Source organism: Fukomys damarensis, unplaced genomic scaffold, assembly GCF_012274545.1.
Source record: "Fukomys damarensis isolate Sample0158 unplaced genomic scaffold, DMR_v1.0_HiC HiC_scaffold_33, whole genome shotgun sequence".
Lineage (NCBI taxonomy): Eukaryota > Metazoa > Chordata > Mammalia > Rodentia > Bathyergidae > Fukomys > Fukomys damarensis.
The window spans coordinates 56,261,527-56,281,019 of record NW_022900945.1 but is presented as its reverse complement, the minus strand read 5'-3'; the positions used below and the strand labels follow the sequence as shown (position 1 = coordinate 56,281,019).

The 19,493-nt window shown below is 55.3% G+C and overlaps 1 protein-coding gene across 4 annotated transcripts in view; it reads left to right on the top strand.

Moving 5' to 3' along the window:
- Atp8b2 (ATPase phospholipid transporting 8B2) overlaps nt 1-18,640 on the top strand; it is a 21,035-nt gene extending 2,395 nt beyond the window's left edge. Inside the window, exons 2-28 of one of the 4 annotated variants that reach the window (XR_784238.3) lie at nt 1,280-1,338; nt 1,617-1,730; nt 1,855-1,953; nt 2,240-2,301; nt 2,401-2,473; nt 2,731-2,801; nt 3,033-3,112; nt 4,155-4,313; nt 4,520-4,608; nt 6,621-6,817; nt 8,693-8,901; nt 9,439-9,482; nt 9,869-10,034; nt 10,152-10,340; nt 10,455-10,570; nt 11,016-11,180; nt 11,267-11,378; nt 11,509-11,614; nt 11,728-11,872; nt 12,029-12,212; nt 12,353-12,576; nt 13,002-13,085; nt 13,280-13,525; nt 13,603-13,741; nt 14,916-15,046; nt 15,196-16,359; nt 18,328-18,640. Coding sequence is in view for 2 of the 4 variants with exons in the window: in XM_010643933.3 (XP_010642235.1) it covers nt 40-127; nt 1,280-1,338; nt 1,617-1,730; nt 1,855-1,953; nt 2,240-2,301; nt 2,401-2,473; nt 2,731-2,801; nt 3,033-3,112; nt 4,155-4,313; nt 4,520-4,608; nt 6,621-6,817; nt 8,693-8,901; nt 9,439-9,482; nt 9,869-10,034; nt 10,152-10,340; nt 10,455-10,570; nt 11,016-11,180; nt 11,267-11,378; nt 11,509-11,614; nt 11,728-11,872; nt 12,029-12,212; nt 12,353-12,576; nt 13,002-13,085; nt 13,280-13,525; nt 13,603-13,741; nt 14,916-15,046; nt 15,196-15,474 (3,630 nt within the window). In the remaining 2 variants the exon portion in view is untranslated. Of the gene's footprint in view, nt 1-6; nt 128-1,279; nt 1,339-1,616; nt 1,731-1,854; nt 1,954-2,239; nt 2,302-2,400; nt 2,474-2,730; nt 2,802-3,032; nt 3,113-4,154; nt 4,314-4,519; nt 4,609-6,620; nt 6,818-8,692; nt 8,902-9,438; nt 9,483-9,868; nt 10,035-10,151; nt 10,341-10,454; nt 10,571-11,015; nt 11,181-11,266; nt 11,379-11,508; nt 11,615-11,727; nt 11,873-12,028; nt 12,213-12,352; nt 12,577-13,001; nt 13,086-13,279; nt 13,526-13,602; nt 13,742-14,915; nt 15,047-15,195; nt 16,760-18,327 lie in introns of those variants that run through there. The other 3 variants (XR_784240.3, XM_010643933.3, XM_010643932.3) reach the window with 3 other exon arrangements.
- Nucleotides 18,641-19,493: the final 853 nt, after the last annotated feature.

Below are 19,493 nucleotides of genomic sequence, written 5' to 3'. Positions count from 1 at the left end.
CTCGGACAGACTGTGCGCCCTCCGCGCCGCGCCGGGACCATGACGGTCCCCAAGGAGATGCCCGAGAAGTGGGCCCGGGCCGGGGCGCCTCCCTCCTGGAGTCGAAAGAAGCCCTCATGGGGGACAGGTAATGAGAGGCAGCTCTCGCACCCCGACCCCCGCTCCGTTCTCCACATCCCCTCTCCGGGGCCTCCAGCCTCCTGTTTTCTGCCCAGACCCAGAGATCCCAGCTTTGAAGGACGCATCCCCACCTTCCTCGGCCTGGCCTATGGGCAGGGGCTCCTCTGGGGAAGTTTCTGTGGCAGCGCTGTCCTGGGGTCCTGGTTCGCTAGGCGGGGGTCGCTGTAGCCTGCAAGCTGCCGCTGCAGTGCGCTCTGCACCTGGGGAAGAGGGCTCCGAGCGCCGCCTTTGGCTCTTGGAGAGATTTAAGGTGCTGCGTTTGCTGCCCAACTGAGTTCCTCCCTTCTCCATTCTGAGGTCATTGTGACCCCAGGGACGTGGGAGGGGACCCCTTCAGAGGACATTCCCTGTAGAGGGACCTGAACTTGGTCCCTCTGGTCTGGGACCTGCAGAGGTTTGGGTAGGTGTAGGGAGCGACCGTGAGCTACTGAGAGACAGTGTGTGTAGACGGTACAGGAGAGGCTGCAGAGTTCGAGAGTGGCTGTTTGGGGTGCATCTCCTCCTGTCTTACATCTCTGCCTCAGTCTGTGACCCACATCCCTCTGCCCCACCTTCCCAGCCTGAAGATGAGCTGTGAAATAGATGATGTCACTGTCGGCCAGTCAGAGCTGCTGCTGGTGACACGTGACGAGCAGAGGTTCCCTTGGGGACCTGCACGTGGGACTGGGACGCTGCCGCAGAGCAGCTCCAGGGCACGGTGTCCCCAGTCTCCACCGCAGCCTTGTCCTCTGCAGCCCACCAGGAGGGCGGGCGTCGTCCCCGAGGGGAGGCACCGCGTCTGCAGCCGCTGCGTCTTGGTGGCAGTGCAAGGGCCTTGGAGTCCCGGCGACGACAGTGGCTGAGGCTTTTCCAGAGACGGGATGGGGAGGGGGAGCGCCAAGTGGAGGATCTTGGCTCTTCGGAGGGAACAGAAAACGGGCTTTCCTGTGAGGGCAGCTGTCGGTGAGAGGTGGGCTGAAGAGGGGGAACGGAGGCACAGCTGTGGCGCCAACTCTGTAGAACCGTACTTTGAATAGAGCCAGTGCCCTCTGGGTCCTCCACAAAGTAGGACCCTTGGCAGGACAGTCTGCTCTGCCTAACTGCGGCCGCTCTGTTGTAGAAGAAGAGAGGAGGGCACGGGCTAATGACCGAGAATACAATGAGAAATTCCAGTATGCGGTAAGTGACCCCAGCGACCTGGCTGGGGCGGGAGGGAGAAGTACAGGGACGTCCTGGGCTGGGACTGACGGCTGACAAGGGGACGTGTGGGGAGGGCGAAGGCAGCCTTCTTGGCTGCTTTTATCTGCTACAGTGCAGAATTTTTCAGGCCTTCATTGGTCAGTGAAGCAGGGTATGTGACCCTAGGAGACCCCCATTATTGGCGTCTGGGGCAGCCAGTCTCAGGTTCTGGGTTAGGATTGGGGGCCACCTCATTATTTTCTCTCCCACTGCCATAGAGCAACTGCATCAAGACCTCCAAGTACAACATTCTCACTTTCCTGCCTGTCAACCTCTTTGAGCAGTTCCAGGAAGTTGCCAACACCTACTTCCTGTTCCTTCTCATTCTGCAGGTGAGTGGCCCATCGTGTATCCACTGTGACTCACGAAGCCAAATGAAAGCCAAAGAAGAGGAGGATTAAGTGCAGGAAAGCATTGGATGGGCCTCAGAAGCATACTTCTCTTTCTTCTTCTCAGTTGATCCCACAGATCTCTTCCCTGTCCTGGTTCACCACCATTGTGCCTTTGGTTCTGGTCCTCACCATCACAGCTGTTAAAGATGCTACTGATGACTACGTGAGTTGTTTTCATTCTTCTGCTTTTACCCCCAGTGGCCCCTTTCCCTGACCCCCAATTTAAGCCCTCTTCACCCAGCACAGTTCCTTGGTGACCTTGCCTTCCCTCACCTGGTCCCCCTAGATCCATGATACCTTGGCTGAGGGGCAAGAGAAGGGTCCAAGAGAGTTGGTGTGTGGACAGGTGTAGACAAGGTGCTCTCCAGCATGCTTAGAGTTCCCCCGATGGCCCTGTTCCCTTGGAGCAGGGAATTGGACTTTATCCTTCTTGTTTCCCTTCTTTTTAGTTCCGACACAAGAGTGATAACCAAGTGAATAACCGTCAGTCTCAGGTGCTGATCAGTGGAATGTGAGTGTCTGTTGGAGATGGTGGCTTTGTGAGGAACGGGGTCACTTGGGAATGTCCGTAGCTACTGACAGTCTCATCACTGTCTTCTTGTTGCTGTAGCCTTCAGCAGGAGCAGTGGATGAATGTCTGTGTTGGTGACATTATCAAGCTTGAAAACAACCAGTTTGTGGCGGTAAGGGACAAGGTACCCCTCTGGGTCACCAGGGCTGCTTTTCCTCTGGGCAGAAAGATCTGAGTCCTCCCTACTTTTGTCTCTTGAACACTGTGAAAGGAGACTTTCTTGAGAGGGAAGGTTCCTCTGTCAGATGAAGACTTTGAGTAGCCATTGATGTGCCTGGAACCAGGAGGCAGAGCGTGCTTAGTGGGGACCATCACCAGAGCCCTGGGGTGGGCTGGGCGTTGCAGTCTTCACTGGGTTTTTCTCTGTAGGCGGATCTCCTGCTCCTCTCCAGCAGCGAGCCCCATGGGCTGTGTTACATAGAGACGGCAGAGCTCGACGGGTGAGTAGCATGCTCAGCATTAGCCCTCTCCTGCCTCCCTAGGAGAAGGAGATGGCTTTGGAAGAGGTTCTCAGGTCTGAGCTCTGTCATTTGTGGTAAAAGTTGGGGATCAGAGAGCCTTTGGCTGTGTAGAACCCTTGACTGGGCTAAGCGGTGGCACCTGTAGTCAGGTGCCCCCCAGCTCAACTGGAGAAGTGGGAGGGAGTGGGGCTCAGTGTCCTGTCCTTCCAGGGAGACCAACATGAAAGTGCGCCAGGCGATCCCCGTCACCTCGGAGCTGGGCGACATCAGCAAGCTTGCCAAGTTCGATGGTGAGTGGGGGTGCTTCTGCAGGGCCTCCAAAGGTGGGCCGGGCTCTGGGCTCCTGTGGGTCCCTGACTTCATGGAGGGAGAGCAGGTGAACCACTTGCTTCAGGGGAGTTCTGTGGGTGATAGTTCCCACTTATTGTGCATGTTGGGAGAAATTGGCCTCATTCCTTTTGCTTGTTAACTCAGAATAATGATGTGCGCTCCTTATCAGAAGACAAACTATGGAGCATGTAAGAGAAGTTAACACAGTAGTTTGTCCTCCCTCCAGTTCAGTCCTTCTCGGTAGCCACATTGACTGATAATTCAGTTTGTATTCATTTACACTTTTCTTTTGGTACCGGGGATTGAACTCAGGACCTTGTGCTTGCCAGGCAGGAGATGGGGCAGGAGATGGCACCCCGAGCTAAATCCCCAGCCCTATCAACATTTTTTTTTTGTTGCAGTACTGGGTATTAAACCCAAGGCCTCTGTGTGTGTGTGTTTTGTTTTGGTTTTTTGGTTTTAAACAGGGTCTTGGCTAAGTCACTGAATTAGCCTGGCTGGGCTTGAATTTGTGATCCTCCGGGAGTGCTGGGATTGTAGGTGTGCACCGCCATGCGCAGCTCCTCTGGACTTTCTACATAGGTTTATGGAAACACGTAGACATAGTTAAATGTAATTCTGTTATGCTGAGGTCTGTGCAGTCTGCCCTTTCTCAGACTTGTCACATGCATCATAGGTATCATCACATCAGTGTATGAAACATTTGCCCCCTTTTTTGAGGCAGGGTCTCACTAGTAGTTCAGGCTGGCCTTGAACTCGGCAGTCCTCCTGCCTCAGCCTCCTGAGTGTAAGGATTGCAGGTGTGCCCACCAGGCCCAGCATTTTTTGTGCTTCTAGTAAGCGCCCACGCCGTCCCACCTTTCTGAGAAGTTGCATCAGCTCACACTGCCGCCAGTAGTGCTTGCAGCTCTTGCCTCGTCCCTCAGCTGCTCTTTGCTTCTCGCTGCTTTGTGGCTGTGCTGTAACTGGGACCTTGAGCAGTGGTACTCCTCTCCCATCCAGGGGAGGTGATCTGCGAACCCCCCAATAACAAACTGGACAAATTCAGCGGAACCCTGTACTGGAAGGAGAGCAAGTTCCCCCTGAGCAACCAGAACATGCTGCTGCGAGGCTGTGTGCTGCGAAATACAGAGTGGTGCTTCGGGCTGGTCATCTTCGCAGGTGAGCCCCACGCGCTCAGAGGGGAGGAGGAGTCAGGGACCTGGCCCTCCCTGCAGAGTGTGGAGGAGGTGTGGGTTGGTGGAGGGAAGATGTAGGTCAAAACGTGCAGCCCTGAACACAAGCGTCTCGTCCACCCAGGGGGCAGCCTGGGGGCCGGCGCCCAAGTCTGGAGGCAGGGTTGTTATTTGGCTTTGAACCTTCCCTAGGTCCTGACACTAAGCTGATGCAGAACAGCGGCAGGACGAAGTTCAAGAGGACAAGTATTGACCGGCTGATGAATACGCTGGTGCTCTGGGTGAGCCTCTTCCCGCCTCTGCCCTCTACTTTTCCCTGGTCAGCAGGCTTTGGGCTGGGCTGTGAAGCCACTGATAGGCCAGCTACTGGAAGGCAGTGTTTACTTCAGTCTCCTGTAGCCTGGGAAGATGTTATGTTAAAGAACTTCAGGCATAAATCAACAGTTTAAAGCTGAAACAAGTCGTCCCTTCTCTGTCTCCTGGTTGTGATGGTCTGGTACAGCCTGTGACCCCATATTTGCCTCTGCTGGGTACAAGGAAGCCTTCATAGGGTGGAGAGGCCACAAGGAGAAAGATTTCCATTTGGAAGCTGGTTAGTGAGGTCCTTAACCCTAGCTTCTGAGGGTGGAGGTTCTCAGAGGAAAAGTTTCCCTTTTCATTTTTGGCAGTTCCTGAATCCTTCTCTTGTTCAGCTAGAATCTGAGCTCCTATCCGGCCTCTCTCTGCCGCTGGGGCCTCCACCTGCTGCCTGCCCTGTGTGTTGTGGCTTCCAGATGTTGGGCCACCGTCTGTTCAGAGTTTGTGCCTAGGCTGGAAAGGGGTCACAAAAACCCAGCCTGATTCCTCAAATAACACGTTCTGTTGTTTTAAAAAGATTTCGATGTATATGCTGATTTGTTTCATTTTTACTAATAGTTTATCTTAGTTCATTTGAAAGAAAGTTTGGGGCTGGGGATTTAGCTCAGTGGTTCGGTGGCCTGCTTTGCAAGCGCAAGAACCGGAGTTCAATCCCCGGTACCAAAAAAAAAACCAAAAAACAAAAAACAAAGAAAGTTTGTGTTATCTGTTTCTTTTTTGCAGAATTTCTTTGGTTTATGTCTTGTACAGAGTAACTACTTTGAAAATAATGATACACACTGTAATAACTTATTCTCTTACTTGGTTATGAAAGTTTGCTTTATTTTTTTTAGTTAAAAATAAAAACCCCACCTGGCGTGGTGGCACACGCCTGTAATCCCAGCACTCGGGAGGCTGAGGCAGGAGTATCATCACTGTGAGTTCAAGACCAGCCTGGGCTACATAGTGAGTTCCAGGTCAGTCTCAACTACATAGTGAGACCCTGTCTGAAAAAACCAAAAAAAACAAAAACCAAAAAAAAAAAACCCAAGCCAGGCTGTGGGCCACGTGGCCTGTGATCCCAGCACTGAGGCAGTGCTGAGCGTTGGAAGCCAGCTTGGCTACATAGTTCGGGGCCTGCACTACAAAGGGCAGCAGTGCCTCAAACAAAACAAACAAATAAATGAAAATTAAGAACCCCAGCCCAAGAGAGTGTGGTTAAGCCTGTCCCACGGAGGCTTACCTGCCCCGGTGGTCTTTGAGCACCAGGTGAGTCCTGTTTCAAAGCCTCGGCAGTGGAGGCTGCTTTGAAATGAGACATGAGAAGTCATGTAGTGGTCTTGATTATTTTCTTGTGGTCACCAAAACTTCCTTAGGATCCTTCTTCAGAGTCAAGTACGGTGGCCTGCACCTGTGATCCCGGCTGGGAGGCTGAGGCAGGAGGAGGGCAAGTTTGAGCCCAGCCTGAGTGAAGCTTCTCTTGACAGCAAAATCTTGTTTCAAAATTTTTAAAACAAGGGCTGGGGATTTAGTGCATATGAACGCCCTCAGTCCAATCTCCAGTGCTGGAAAAAAATTGCTGTTCACAAAAGTAGTTTGTAATCCTGGTTTAAAAAACGGCACTGTGTATAGACCACAGATGTTGTAGCGTGGGATTTTTGCCAGCTGCGAAAGCTGCCCAGGTACAAGAGTGTTTTGGTTTGAGGAAAGCTCACCCCACTGTCAGCACCTTTGTGGACTTCTCAGTGCTCCAGCGTCCCCTCCCTGCACATGAGGACTGTCCAGGGAGCAGCTGCATGAGCGCAGACCCACAGGCCTGGGGCTCTGAGCCTGGTGGACGTGCTGCCAGCCAGGCGTCCAGGCTTTGAGGGCCCTGGCACGAGCGGTGACCATCCTCGGGGACACCTTGCTTTGTGGCTTCCCAAGCCTCCACTAGCCTCAGCTTCTCACTCCCCAGATCTTTGGATTTCTGGTCTGCATGGGGGTGATCCTGGCCATCGGCAATGCCATCTGGGAGTACGAGGTTGGGACACGCTTCCAGGTCTACCTGCCCTGGGACGAGGCGGTGGACAGTGCCTTTTTCTCCGGCTTCCTTTCCTTCTGGTCCTACATCATCATCCTCAACACCGTCGTGCCCATCTCGCTGTATGTCAGGTGTGTGCTTTCTCTGACCTGGGATCCCTTGGGGCTCCTCAGCAAAGTTTTCTGTGAAGATGAAATCCTTGGGAAGAAATGTGGAGCCTTCTCCTGACTACTGTGAACACTTTTTGTTACCTCTTTATCTTCGTGTGCAGAGCAAAGTTTTACCCTAAAATTTCCTGGTACTTGGGACTATATCAGAACAGTCACCATAGTGACTTCTTCAGCACGTACTTGCTACGTGCTGTCCGTGTGCCAAGGATCACAGAGGTGCTGTGGTATATGCAGAGATGAACCAGGAATGGATTTCCTCCCTGCTAGAAGCTTAAGTCTGGTAGTTGAAGGAAAATCTCAGCATATCACAAAGCAAAATAGGAGAAAGGTAGAAGTCATTCTACCTGGAGCATTTCATGTAGAGCTGGGGCCCTGGGTGTGTCACATAGCTTCCTCCTTCAGAAGCAGCAGCACCAGGCACTGAGATACCAGGTGGGAAGCTCCAGGGACGTGAGGCTGAAAGCACCTCCCTCCCAGGCAGGCAAGGCAGGCAGGCAAGTAGGTGGACTCCTCAATGGTTGCACTAAGGTGGGTGAAGATGGAGCTGGAAGTGAGAGGTGAAAGCGAAGTCTGAAAGCAGAGGCAAGGGGGCAGGAACTGGCAGCTTCTTCAGGAAGACTTAGGCAGGGGCTGCCCCAATTCTGGAGTTTGGTGTCTGCCTGTGCTTGGCAAACCTATAAAGGTTTTTTTTGAGGGGATACCGGGGATCAAACTTGGGACCTTAAGCTTGCAAAGCAGGAGCAGAACCACTGGGCTAAATCCCTGGCCCTTGTTTTTATTTTAAATCTAGCCAGGCATGGTGGTGCACACCTGTAATCCCAGCCCTTGGGAGGCTGAGGCAGGAGGATTACTGTGAATTCAAGGCCAATCTGGGCTACATAGTGAGTTCAAGGCCAGTCTGTGCTACATAGTGAAACTGTCTCAAAAAAACAATCAAAAATGAAAATAACCTGCTTGCTTATAAACTGAGGTGGATCTCCCATCTTTGTAGTCCCTGGTGTATATTTCTTGGTTTTTTTTTGTTTTGTTTTGGTTTTGGTTTTGTTTTTGAGACAGGGTCTCACTATGTAGTTGAGCCTGACCTGGAACTCACTATGTAGCCCAGGCTGTGCACCACCATGCCCAGCACCCTGGTGTATATTTCAGTTGTCTGGGCTGTGGTTGCTGCCTCAGGAGGGTTACTTTCTAAGCCTCATCGGGTCACGGTGTCCTTGGAGAAGGGTGAAATGGCAGGAGGAAGGCGGTGCTGACCTTCCAGCTTTCTTGATATGCTTGGTAGCAGAACCTGATGGTCCCTCTGGTGGGTCTGAAGCAGGACCTGGCCATCCTTAGTCGCATGGAGCCAGACTCGGTCCCTGACCCCACGGTAACAACTAGCAGTGGGCACAGAGGCCGTGGGCACTCTGCCCCGTACAGGGTCCTCCCTGCTCCCGAGCCCCTGGTGTGGGGGAGTGCGGAGTGGGCGGCTGCAGAGCCGTCTGGTGCCCTCCCCGGCGCGCCTGGTGCTGCAGCACACACAGCACCCTCATTATCTCTCTCTCTCTCTCCCTCCCTCCCTCTCGCACTTGCTCTTGTTTTTTCTCTGCATGGTTTCTGTGTTGTTAGTCCTGAGGTAAGAACTGGTTGAGTGTCTGGTCCACAGTTCCTTTGCTCCTCTATCCCTGCCTGCCCAGGCCCTGTGCACCTCATGTCTGGAGCGGTCAGGAGGGTCGGGCGGGGAGACGTGGCCACGCCTTGCCCTTCCCACCCAGGTCCCGCGCCCAGATGTCCGCCCCCTTCCCCGGCGGAGGGCCGCAGCCCGGCCTTCCCCAGCCTCACCTCCCGTCCCCCGTGCAGTGTGGAGGTCATCCGGCTGGGCCACAGCTACTTCATCAACTGGGACAAGAAGATGTTCTGCACGAAGAAGCGCACGCCCGCGGAGGCGCGCACCACCACCCTGAATGAGGAGCTGGGCCAGGTGGAGTACGTCTTCTCCGACAAGACGGGCACCCTCACGCAGAACATCATGGTCTTCAACAAGTGCTCCATCAGCGGCCGCAGCTACGGTAGGGTAGCGCTGCAGGCCCGGCCTTGTGCGCTCTTCCTGCCATTGGATTTTACTTCTCTTCGTGTGAGTCTGAGGGGCCGAGGGGCTGTTCTCTCGTGCTGGGCAGCAGGGACTGAGGTTCCTGCCTTTTATCCCTGAAGCCCTTTCCCGGCTCTCAGCTCCTAGCTGTGTGAAGAAGCCCCAGACCTTGGCCTGGGGCACCTGGCCAGGCTGGACCTTGGCTGCCCTGGTGGTGCACTAGACTCGCTGTATGAGTGACTTCCGGTGTGGCGGTTGTGCTGACCCGGACTCTGTGTAAGGCGCTGTCTGCTGTGTAGGCCTGGAGCGTGCTGGGCCTGGAGGTGGAGCACTGCTGGGCTGGCGGGATGGGCAGTGACTCCTATGGTCAAGATCCGGGGTTCCTGCGTTCCAGGTTCAGGGTGCCTATTGGCTGATGTGCCGAGGGTTCCCAGGCCTCGGGTTCTGGATTGGAGGCTTTCCCCCTGCTCCAGAGCTCTGGCACTGACCTTGCCTCTGCTGTCTTGGCTTTGTGTAGGAGACGTGTTCGATGTCCTGGGACACAAAGCTGAATTGGGAGAGGTGAGATTCGGTCTCTATAATTGTTCTGTGCTCTGAGCCAAGCGTGGTGGTGGTGGATGCCTGTGATCCCAGCACTTAGGAGACTGAGGCAGGAAGATCACTGCAAATCTGAGTCCAGCCTGGGCTACAGAGTGAGACCCTGTCTCAAAAAACAAGAGAAGAAAACAACCACTGTATGGTCCAGTCATGCTTTGACCGGCAACTGGTTGCAGTGGGAGCCACGCGCTGTCTGGGCAGGAGGTGGAGCTGCGAGCTGCCTGCAGTGATGCCTACTTTAGGGGCGATTGGCGTGGGCGCTGGGGTCACAGCGGGAGGCGGGGGCAGGCCCTCTCCTGGCATGCAGCCCACCGGCCCGCGTTTCCTGAGTGCCACCTCCCCCTTTTCAGAGGCCCGAACCCGTTGACTTCTCCTTTAATCCTCTGGCGGACAAGAAGTTCTTGTTTTGGGACCCCAGCCTCTTGGAGGCTGTGAAGATGGGGGACCCCCACACGCATGAGTTCTTCCGCCTCCTTTCTCTGTGTCACACGGTCATGTCGGAAGAGAAGAGTGAAGGTGAGCTGCAGCCGGCTCGGCTGTGCCCAGCCCGGTCTGTGCTCTCGGCTCTGTTGGCCTGGGGTGCCTGGGTGGGGCTGTGGCCGCTTCCACCGTGCGCCTTGTTTCTCTGCCCAGGAGAGCTGTACTACAAAGCCCAGTCTCCGGACGAGGGCGCCCTGGTCACTGCAGCGAGGAACTTTGGGTTCGTGTTCCGCTCTCGCACCCCCAAGACCATCACCGTCCACGAGATGGGCATAGCCATCACCTACCAGCTGCTGGCCATCCTGGACTTCAACAACATCCGCAAGCGCATGTCAGTGATAGGTGAGGCCGGGGACTGAGGAGCTGGGGTGGCAAGGTGTGACGTGACTGTCCAGCGGCATCTGGGCCAGCACTTCCTGTTCGTCCGTCCATCCATGTCCGTCTGTCCGCTCGCAGTGCGCAGCCCTGAGGGGAAGATCCGCCTGTACTGCAAAGGGGCCGACACCATCCTACTGGACAGACTCCACCGCTCAACCCAGGAGCTGCTCGGCCCCACCTCAGACCACCTAAACGTAGGTGTGAGGGAAGCTCCTGGGCACCAGGGGGTGTGACCTACTTCCTGGTGTGTTTTTTGTCATTTATTATGTTTAAGGTACCTAGCACATTTTAATATTCGTATATGTGTGGTTTTTGTAGTCAAGCAAATGACCCACATTTCCTCTCGCACCATTGCCTCTTATGTGTGTGCCCTGGGAGTGAACTCAGGCCTTCCCAATGAGCTCCATCCAGCACTTTTTAAATCTTGAGACAGGGTCTTCTTAGGACTCTTAGTTGCCCAGGCTGAGCTCAAACACGTGATCCTCCTGCCTCAGCCTCCCAAGGTGCTGGGCTTACTGTCACGCAGCACCACAAAGCATCTTACATGTGTGTGTGTGTGTAGAACTCCTAAAACTTTCCTGCCATCCATCATCAGCTCCCTGGACATACTGGTGTGTGACTTTCGAACCTTGTCCTCAGGAGTATGCAGGGGAAGGGCTGAGGACCCTGGTTCTGGCCTACAAGGATCTGGATGAAGAGTACTACGAGGAGTGGGCTGAGAGACGGCTGCAGGCCAGCCTGGCCCAGGACAGCCGGGAAGACAGGCTGGCCAGCGTCTATGAGGAGGTTGAGAGCAACATGATGGTAAGTGTGCAGGCGAGCCACGGTGAGCAGCAAGGGCTCGAGCCTGCCGCACTCGTGCCGGGACAGTGGCCCTGTGTGATTTGCAGCTGCTGGGTGCGACAGCCATCGAGGACAAGCTTCAGCAGGGGGTTCCAGAGACCATCGCCCTCCTCACTCTGGCCAACATTAAGATTTGGGTGCTAACTGGGGACAAGCAAGGTGAGGCCTGCGGGGCAGAGGGAATTACGGACAGTAGTGCTACCTGGCCCTGGTGTGGGGCTGTGGCCGCCAGGCGGGAGGTGAGCTGACCTTGCGGTTGCCTCCCATGCCCCTGCCTCTCTCCTGGTAGAGACGGCTGTGAACATTGGCTACTCCTGCAAGATGCTGACAGACGACATGACAGAGGTGTTCATAGTCACTGGCCACACTGTCCTGGAGGTGCGAGAAGAACTCAGGTAAACGAGGCTTGAAGGAGGCAGTGCCCTGTGAGGCACCTTGGGGTCAGCAGGCTGGAGCCTGCTCCCTGCGCTGGCCTGGCAGACAATACCATTTCGTTCCACCTGCACAGAAAAGCCCGGGAAAAGATGCTGGACTCATCCCGCGCGGTAGGCAATGGCTTCTCCTACCAGGAGAAACTGTCTTCTTCCAAGCTGGCTTCTGCCCTGGAGGCCGTTGCTGGGGAATACGCCCTCGTCATCAACGGTCACAGCCTGGTAAGTGTTGCCATGCTCAGCCACGCTCAGCCTGGTGACACGAGAGCACTTACTTGTTTCATTCCCTTTTCCTTACAGGAGGGACGGGGGAGAGGGGAGGAGCTGGCTCCAGGCTCTGTGGATGACCGAGCCCCTCTCGGTGTCCCTGTGTTCCAGGCCCACGCATTGGAGGCAGACATGGAGCTGGAGTTTCTGGAGACGGCATGTGCCTGCAAAGCTGTCATTTGCTGCCGGGTGACCCCCTTGCAGAAGGCGCAGGTGGTGGAACTGGTGAAGAAGTACAAAAAGGCTGTGACACTGGCCATTGGGGATGGGGCCAATGATGTCAGCATGATCAAAAGTGAGTGGCTTGCGGTGTGGGTGGGGCGGGTGTCCGCGGAGGTCTCGGGCAGGGCCAGGGGACGGGAGAAAGGCCGTTACCTGGTGGACTCCACGCTGTGTGGCTCTGTCTTCACTTTCCTGTCATCTCTTGTCTCATAGCGGCTCACATTGGTGTGGGCATCAGTGGGCAGGAAGGGATCCAGGCTGTGCTGGCCTCCGATTACGCCTTCTCACAGTTCAAGTTCCTGCAGCGCCTGCTGCTGGTGCATGGGCGCTGGTCCTACCTGCGCATGTGCAAGTTCCTCTGCTACTTCTTCTACAAGAATTTCGCTTTCACCATGGTCCACTTCTGGTTTGGCTTCTTCTGCGGCTTCTCGGCCCAGGTAGCGAGTGTTCCCATCTTTTGATATGTGTTCTTTGTGGACTTCTTAAGGGCAGAGATTATGTTTGTTCTCTGTTGCCCAGGCCTGCTGTCTGGTGCATGCTCTAAGGGAGATGTGCTGGGGGTGTAGCTGAGTGGTGCTGCACCTGCCTGGCAAGTGCAAGGTCCTGAGCTCTATCTCTGGTACTGCAAAAAAAAAAAGACGAGAGCAAGCTGGAGAAATCCCGTAGAACGCCCTGGGTTTCACATTTGCTCTCCTCCGGTGCCTGATTTTGTTTTTTTGTTTTTTTGTACCGGAAATCAAACTTGGGACCTTGAGCCTCCGGGCAGGCGGTGAAACCACTGAGCTAAATCTCCAGCCCCCGTTGCCCGATTTGTAGCCAAGAAAGGCTAAGTGCTCATTCTGTTCCTGATGTTCTCTTCCAGACCGTGTATGACCAGTACTTTATCACCCTGTATAACATTGTGTACACCTCCCTTCCAGTCCTGGCTATGGGGGTCTTTGATCAGGTATGGGGGGATTTGGGGCTCAGGAAAAATGGGAAAACAGTCTGTGACAGCATCCCCCCCCCCCGTTACAGGGCGTAGCACCTGTGTCTCCCCAGAGGTGGTGGCCCCGTAATGACTGTCGGGGCCGCTGTCTGGTTGGGCAGGGTCTGCCCAGACCACCCTGAGCCTCCTTGGCCATGCGCCTCCCCACACAGGATGTCCCAGAACAGCGGAGCATGGAGTACCCCAAGCTGTACGAGCCGGGCCAGCTGAATCTCCTCTTCAACAAGCGGGAGTTCTTCATCTGCATTGCCCAGGGCATCTACACGTCCGTGCTCATGTTCTTCATCCCCTACGGGGTGTTCGCGGAGGCCACCCGGGACGATGGCACCCAGCTGGCCGACTACCAGTCCTTTGCAGTCACTGTGGCCACATCCCTGGTCATCGTGGTTAGCGTGCAGGTATAGGCTGGCCTGGAACTGACTGCTGGAGGGAGCGTGGCCGGGGGCTGCTCCCTGATGGCCCCTGCTTTCTGCAGATCGGGCTGGACACTGGCTACTGGACGGCCATCAACCACTTCTTCATCTGGGGCAGCCTCGCAGTTTACTTCGCCATCCTCTTCGCCATGCACAGCAATGGACTCTTTGACATGTTTCCGAACCAGTTCCGGTTTGTGGGTGAGGGCCTGCGGCCTTCCATGGGAGAGCAAGGAGCTACAGGTGGTCTGGGACAGGCAGGGTGGGCACCCATTGTGTCATGAATGCCAAGCAGCACTAGGAGCTCAGCAGAGCCTGGAGCTCTGCACCGGGCTGGGCTGGGTCAAGCAGGGCCACCTTATTCCGGCAGGTCGGAGGCTGTGGGAGGTCACGGTGGCTTGCTGGTTGGCAGAGATTCTGCTGGTGGGGTAGCCAGGGCTGATGTAGAGGAGCTTGGAGGGTGCAGAGGCCATGGGTTCTGGGGAGTGCACAGGACTGCAGGTGGTGAGGCGAGAGCCTGGCTGGAGTAGCAGAAGGGTCAAGAAGGCAGCCTTCATGGTCTTGGAACACCAGGCTGTGTGGATGGCTTTGGGTTTGCCAGGAGTTGTCACTTTTTCAGCGGAAGAGAGTCGAAGAACGTGGAGAGCTTGCTTTAGAAAGGATGGTTAGTGAGGAAGCTGCTGAGCTGAACTGGTACTGGGGTGGCCAGGGAGGGCCAGCTAGGGAGGAGGAGGTGCGTGGCCCTGCAGGCCTTGGTGCCTGCGGTTCTCATGGTGCTGGACAGGCAGCCCTAACAACAGGCACAGTGCTCCCTCCTGGGTTTGCATTTGCTTATGAGAAGGTGATTTGTGGGAGTCCTGAAGAGCCTCTGAGGCCGGTGCAGAGCTCAGTGGGAGAGGGCTTGCCTGGCATGTGTGTGGCCTTGGGTCCCATCAGAGCACAGATGAAAAATAAAGTATGGGGCAAAGGTGTGGGTGAGGAGACCAACTAGTGCCTGTTGTGTAACCAGGTGGGCGTTGGGGTGGTGTGGAGTGCAGTGAAAAGCAGTGGGGGTCCCCAGATGCCACGGAGATGGAGACCACGGAGCGGCACGGGGTGGTACTTCCTGTGCTGAGGGAGGCCGGGCAGAGTGGGCAGGGAGACAGCGTGCTCGCTGGATGTTCACAGAGATGTAATAGAGGGTTACGGGGGCTGCTGTGGGCCAGTGTCACATTTAAAGGTCAGCGTGTTGGGAGTGGGCCCGGGGAAAGGGGGAGCCACTACTGCCTACGGTCCTGAGCCCCGGGAAGTGGGACTGCCAGAGATAGTGCTCGGACATCAGGGGATGCTGCTGGCCACTTGGGAATTTCGGGGCCACCACCTCCTGTCTACCCAGGGAACGCCCAGAACACACTGGCCCAGCCCACGGTGTGGCTCACCATCGCGCTCACCACAGTTGTCTGCATCCTGCCTGTGGTCGCCTTCCGGTTCCTCAGGCTGAGCCTGAAGCCAGATCTCTCGGACACGGTGAGGGGCCGGACCGCCCACTCGGGGCCCCACTTGGAGCCCTGTGCAGCCGCGGCTAGGCTGCGGCACGACTCCTCGGGGTGTCTGCGGCGGTCGTCTCTGGGTCTTCTGTGGTGCGCTGATGGTGTCCCCTTCCCTGCCCACCCCAGGTCCGCTACACCCAGCTGGTGAGGAAGAAGCAGAAAGCGCAGCACCGCTGCATGCGCCGGGTGGGCCGCACGGGCTCCCGGCGCTCGGGCTATGCCTTCTCCCACCAGGAGGGCTTCGGGGAGCTCATCATGTCGGGCAAGAACATGCGGCTCAGCTCCCTGGCGCTCTCCAGCTTCACCACGCGCTCCAGCTCCAGCTGGATCGAGAGCCTGCGCAGGAAGAAGAGCGACAGCGCCAATAGCCCCGGCGGTGGGGCCGAGAAACCCCTCAAGGGGTGAAGACCGGACTGGGCGCAGCACGCAGGCCGGGCCCCAGGGACGGCCGCTTGGGCCTGCTGTCCTCACGCCTGACCTGCCGCGGCCCTGCCGCAGGGTGGTGGAGGGACCTGGGCAGAGCGGGGCTCGGCGTGGGGCACAGCCCCGAGGGGACCAGCTGTGGAGCCGAAACGGGGAAAAGTGGCAGCACGTCTGCCCCTGCCTGGCCGGGCCCCACAGGGAGACTCTAGTCTTATTTTTTTACTCCCATTCCTCAGGGGGCCCTAGAGCCCCTGTTCCTGAATTACACAAGAATGTATCATGCCGGGAAGCCAGAGACCTGCTGGGCTGCAGGCCCCTTGCGTTACGTCTGTCTCCTTCATTTGTGTTTGTACCTAGCTTGGTTTTACCTTTTTTTTTTTTTTTTAATTTAGCAGGCAGAGGAGAACTTTATGTGACTTTTCTGTTAAGTTGGTGTTTTAACTCTCCCAGGAAGAGGGACCTATCTGCCGGCATGGTTCCCTTGTGGGACAGAGGGGCCGCAGCCAGCCAGGCCGTCCGCTGAGTGGGGAAGTACGAGGCTTCGATCCTCACCCTCCTCACCCTGAACAGGGAGCGTGCCCTGCCCCGCGCACGTACATATCAGTTCCTGATCCTGTAAGTTCTGCTGGTGCTGGGCCGGAGCTGGACAGTGGCCCTGTCACTCTCAGCAAGCGGAAGCCATGTGTGAGATTTAGTCAAGGGGAGGTGATGTTCTTTTAAGTGGAGTCCCTAGTTCATCAGCAGATTCCCTTCCCCGCTTAGGTGGCACCGCAGGACCCCGAGATGGAGGAACGGGACAGGAAGCAGAGCCATGGAGGGCACTGGAAGGGAAGGGGAAGGCTGCCGCCCTGCTCCACCTCCCCATGGGTGAGGTCCCACCCTTGTGCCAGCGCCCGGGAGGAGCTGGCAGGGCCGTGTCCAGGGCTGAGGAGGAGGACGGCAGAACTGGGTGTAGGCCAGGAGACTGCTCAGGGCCAGGCTTGGTCAGGACCGGGCCCCACAACCTGGTCACAGCCTGGAGCTGTTTGCCATTCAGGCATTTCCCGAGGTGGTTGCTGCCCAGTGAGCCTGGGAAGAACCCGTCCATTCGGGCAGCTGGGGTTGGTGCAGGGACCTTGCTGGGCAGTGGGGGAGGGAGGAGCCAAGGAGCTGGAGTGTGGGACAGGTGGGGTGGGGACCGGGAAATCTTGGCAGGGAAACCCTTTGGCCACAGTTTACAAACTGAGTATCATGTCTGTATGTGTGTCTCTCAAGGTGAGAGTCTGATTTTTATTATTACAACTCAATGCAACTTGGTACTTTCCTCCCTCCCTAAAAAATGAGAGAGAACCCACAAAAAAATAATATATATAACTGTGTGTGTGTGTGTATAGATATATATATATATATATATATCTATACACACACACACACAGTTATATATATTATTTTTTTGTGGGTTCTCTCTCATTTTTTAGGGAGGGAGGAAAGTACCAAGTTGCATTGAGTTGTAATTAAGGAACATTATGTATAATTTATGACACATTTCTATACTTGCAAAAATTATATCATTTTATGGATAAAAAAGAAAATACCTTTTTATAAAATTCAATTTCTGAGAAGTGTGTAATTTGCCTCTTTTCTGCTACTGAAGGCTTTTGGGAAAGTGAAGAGAAGCTGTCCCCTAAACGGAGTGAGTGGGTGCATCTGGGCGGGGTGGGGACAGTGCCCCCTCCCCGTGCACCCCAGGTCTGAATGTGGGGGTGGAAGTAGGGCCTAGGGATTTGTGTCCGGCTGATGGCTCAGGGCCTTGAGGGGCCACTGCCCTAGTGCAGGCCATCGTCCCTGAGGCTAGCCGGGCGGGTGTGTGTAGGGAAATGTGTAAGGGTTTTTCCTCTTTTTTTTGAGATGGCGCAGGTGTTTATTACGGGCCACGGCGCCCCTGCGTGCCTGTGGGCCATTCTGGGGACCGTGAGCTGGGTGTCCCTCCTCTTGGCCCCTTTGCTGAGCCCCCTCCCAAGCAGGGCTCCTGGGCTGGTATGGCTTCCCTGTCACTGTGCCCTGCACCAGGGGGCCGTGAACGGGAGGTTGAGCACCTCTGGCCGTCACGTCCAGGTCAGATGTGGAGTGCTGCTGGGAACACCCCGACCTCAGCCAGCCGGGCAGCCGCTGCCCTGCACCCAGGCACCTGGGTACAGCTGGGAGCTGTGCCCTCCAGCAGCCTGCAGACCTCATTGACCCTCTGTGTCAGGTTGAGCCCCTCTCCCCCATTTCTGGTCCTGTCAGCCTGGCAGACTCAGTTTCCTGGGGATCAAAGGCTCGGCAACTTCGGCTTCGGCTCAGCCTTCTGGAGCCCTGGAGTCCCAGGCTCCCAGCTTGGGGGAGATTGCAGGGCAGGAGGCCAGGTAGAGGCTGAGGACTGGTCTCTAGGCCCCTCAGGCGACCGGAAGTCTGAACTGACTGGCCCGGGGAAGCAGGCTTTCCCTGGAGCAGGGCCTTTGAGGGGTTATTTTTGTTCAGTTGAACCCAGGGCCTTGTACTCAGCTATATTCCCCGCCAACTTTTTATTTTAGGTTTGAGGCAAGGTCTCACTAAATTGTCCAGGGTGACCTTGAACTTGTGATCTTCCCAGCTCAGCCTCCAGAGTAGATGGGATTACAAGCCCGTGCCATCATGCCTGACTTTCTTTCTTTCTTTTTCTTTTGAGATGGGGATCTCTATGTGATCCAGGCTAATGACCAAACTCATGATCCTCCTGCCTCAGCCTGCAGAATGTTGAGACTACGGGCCTGTACCAATGCACCTGAAATCCCCCCAGCTCCAGTCTCCCAGCTTCACAGCTTCTTGGCTTTTCAGGTGACCCTCAAGGAGCTGAAATGGAGGAGGTCTTGATGAACAGGCTGCAGGGTGATGGGGAGAGGACACAGGAGAGCCAAGGCCAGGCCATGGTGCACCGGGTGGCGCACAGCTCCTGCCCAAGACCCCAGCAACAGGCCCCGTCCTGCCCCAGGGGTGCTGCATCCTGACCGGCCTCTTCGGTCCTGGGGCAGTGCTTTTCCTTCCTGGGGGACAGAGTCCCAGGATTCCCTTCCCCTTCACCACTCCCTTGTTCCCCTTCTCAGTTGAACATTTCCTATTTTTCAGTATCTGTCCTCCATTATACTCCTTACCTTTGAGTTTCTCACCAAAGAGAAACAATGCAGTACTTAAAACTTGTGTGTCTGATTTATTCACGTGAGATTGTGCTCTTGAGGTGCATCCATTTTCCTATGAATGACTCAAGTTTATCATTATGGCGGAGTAGTGCTCCGTTGTACATAAACACGACATTGTCTTCATCCGTTCATCTGTGTATGGGGATGTGGGCTGTTTTCACGATTTAGCTGTTATAAATTGTGCTGCTCTAAATGGGTGTGCATGTGTCGCTGTGGTGTGATGCCTTTAACTCTTTTTGGGGCAAATGCCTAGAAGGGGAATAGCTGGGTCACATGGAAACTCTGCTTACAGTTTTCTGAGGAATCTCATACTGGTTTCCACAGTGGTTGTACCCATTTACACTCGTACCAACAATGGAGAAGGGTTCCTTTATTCCTGGCATCTTTGCCAGCATTTGTTACTGGTTGATTTCTTGATGAGACAACCATTCTTTGTTTTTTCCAGTACTGGATCACACTCAGGACCTTGCATTTGTCAGGCAGGTGCAGTGCTGCTGAGCTACATCCCTGGTTCCTCCTTGTTGTAATTTGCATTTCTCGGGTGACCAGAGATGGTGAACATTTTCTCCTGTATTTATGTGCTGTTTCTACTTTTTTCTCTAAGAAGTGTCTGTTCATTTCAGATGCCCATTTTTGGATTGGGTCTTTAAATTTGAGGGGTCTGGGTTTTTTTTTGTTTTTTTGTTTTTTTTTAGTTCTTTATACATTATAGATGTTAGTCCTTTGTCTGAGGAACAGCTGGTAAAATTTTTTTCCTGTTCTGTAGGTTGTCCCTTCACTCTGTTAGAGATCTCCGCTGTGTGCAGC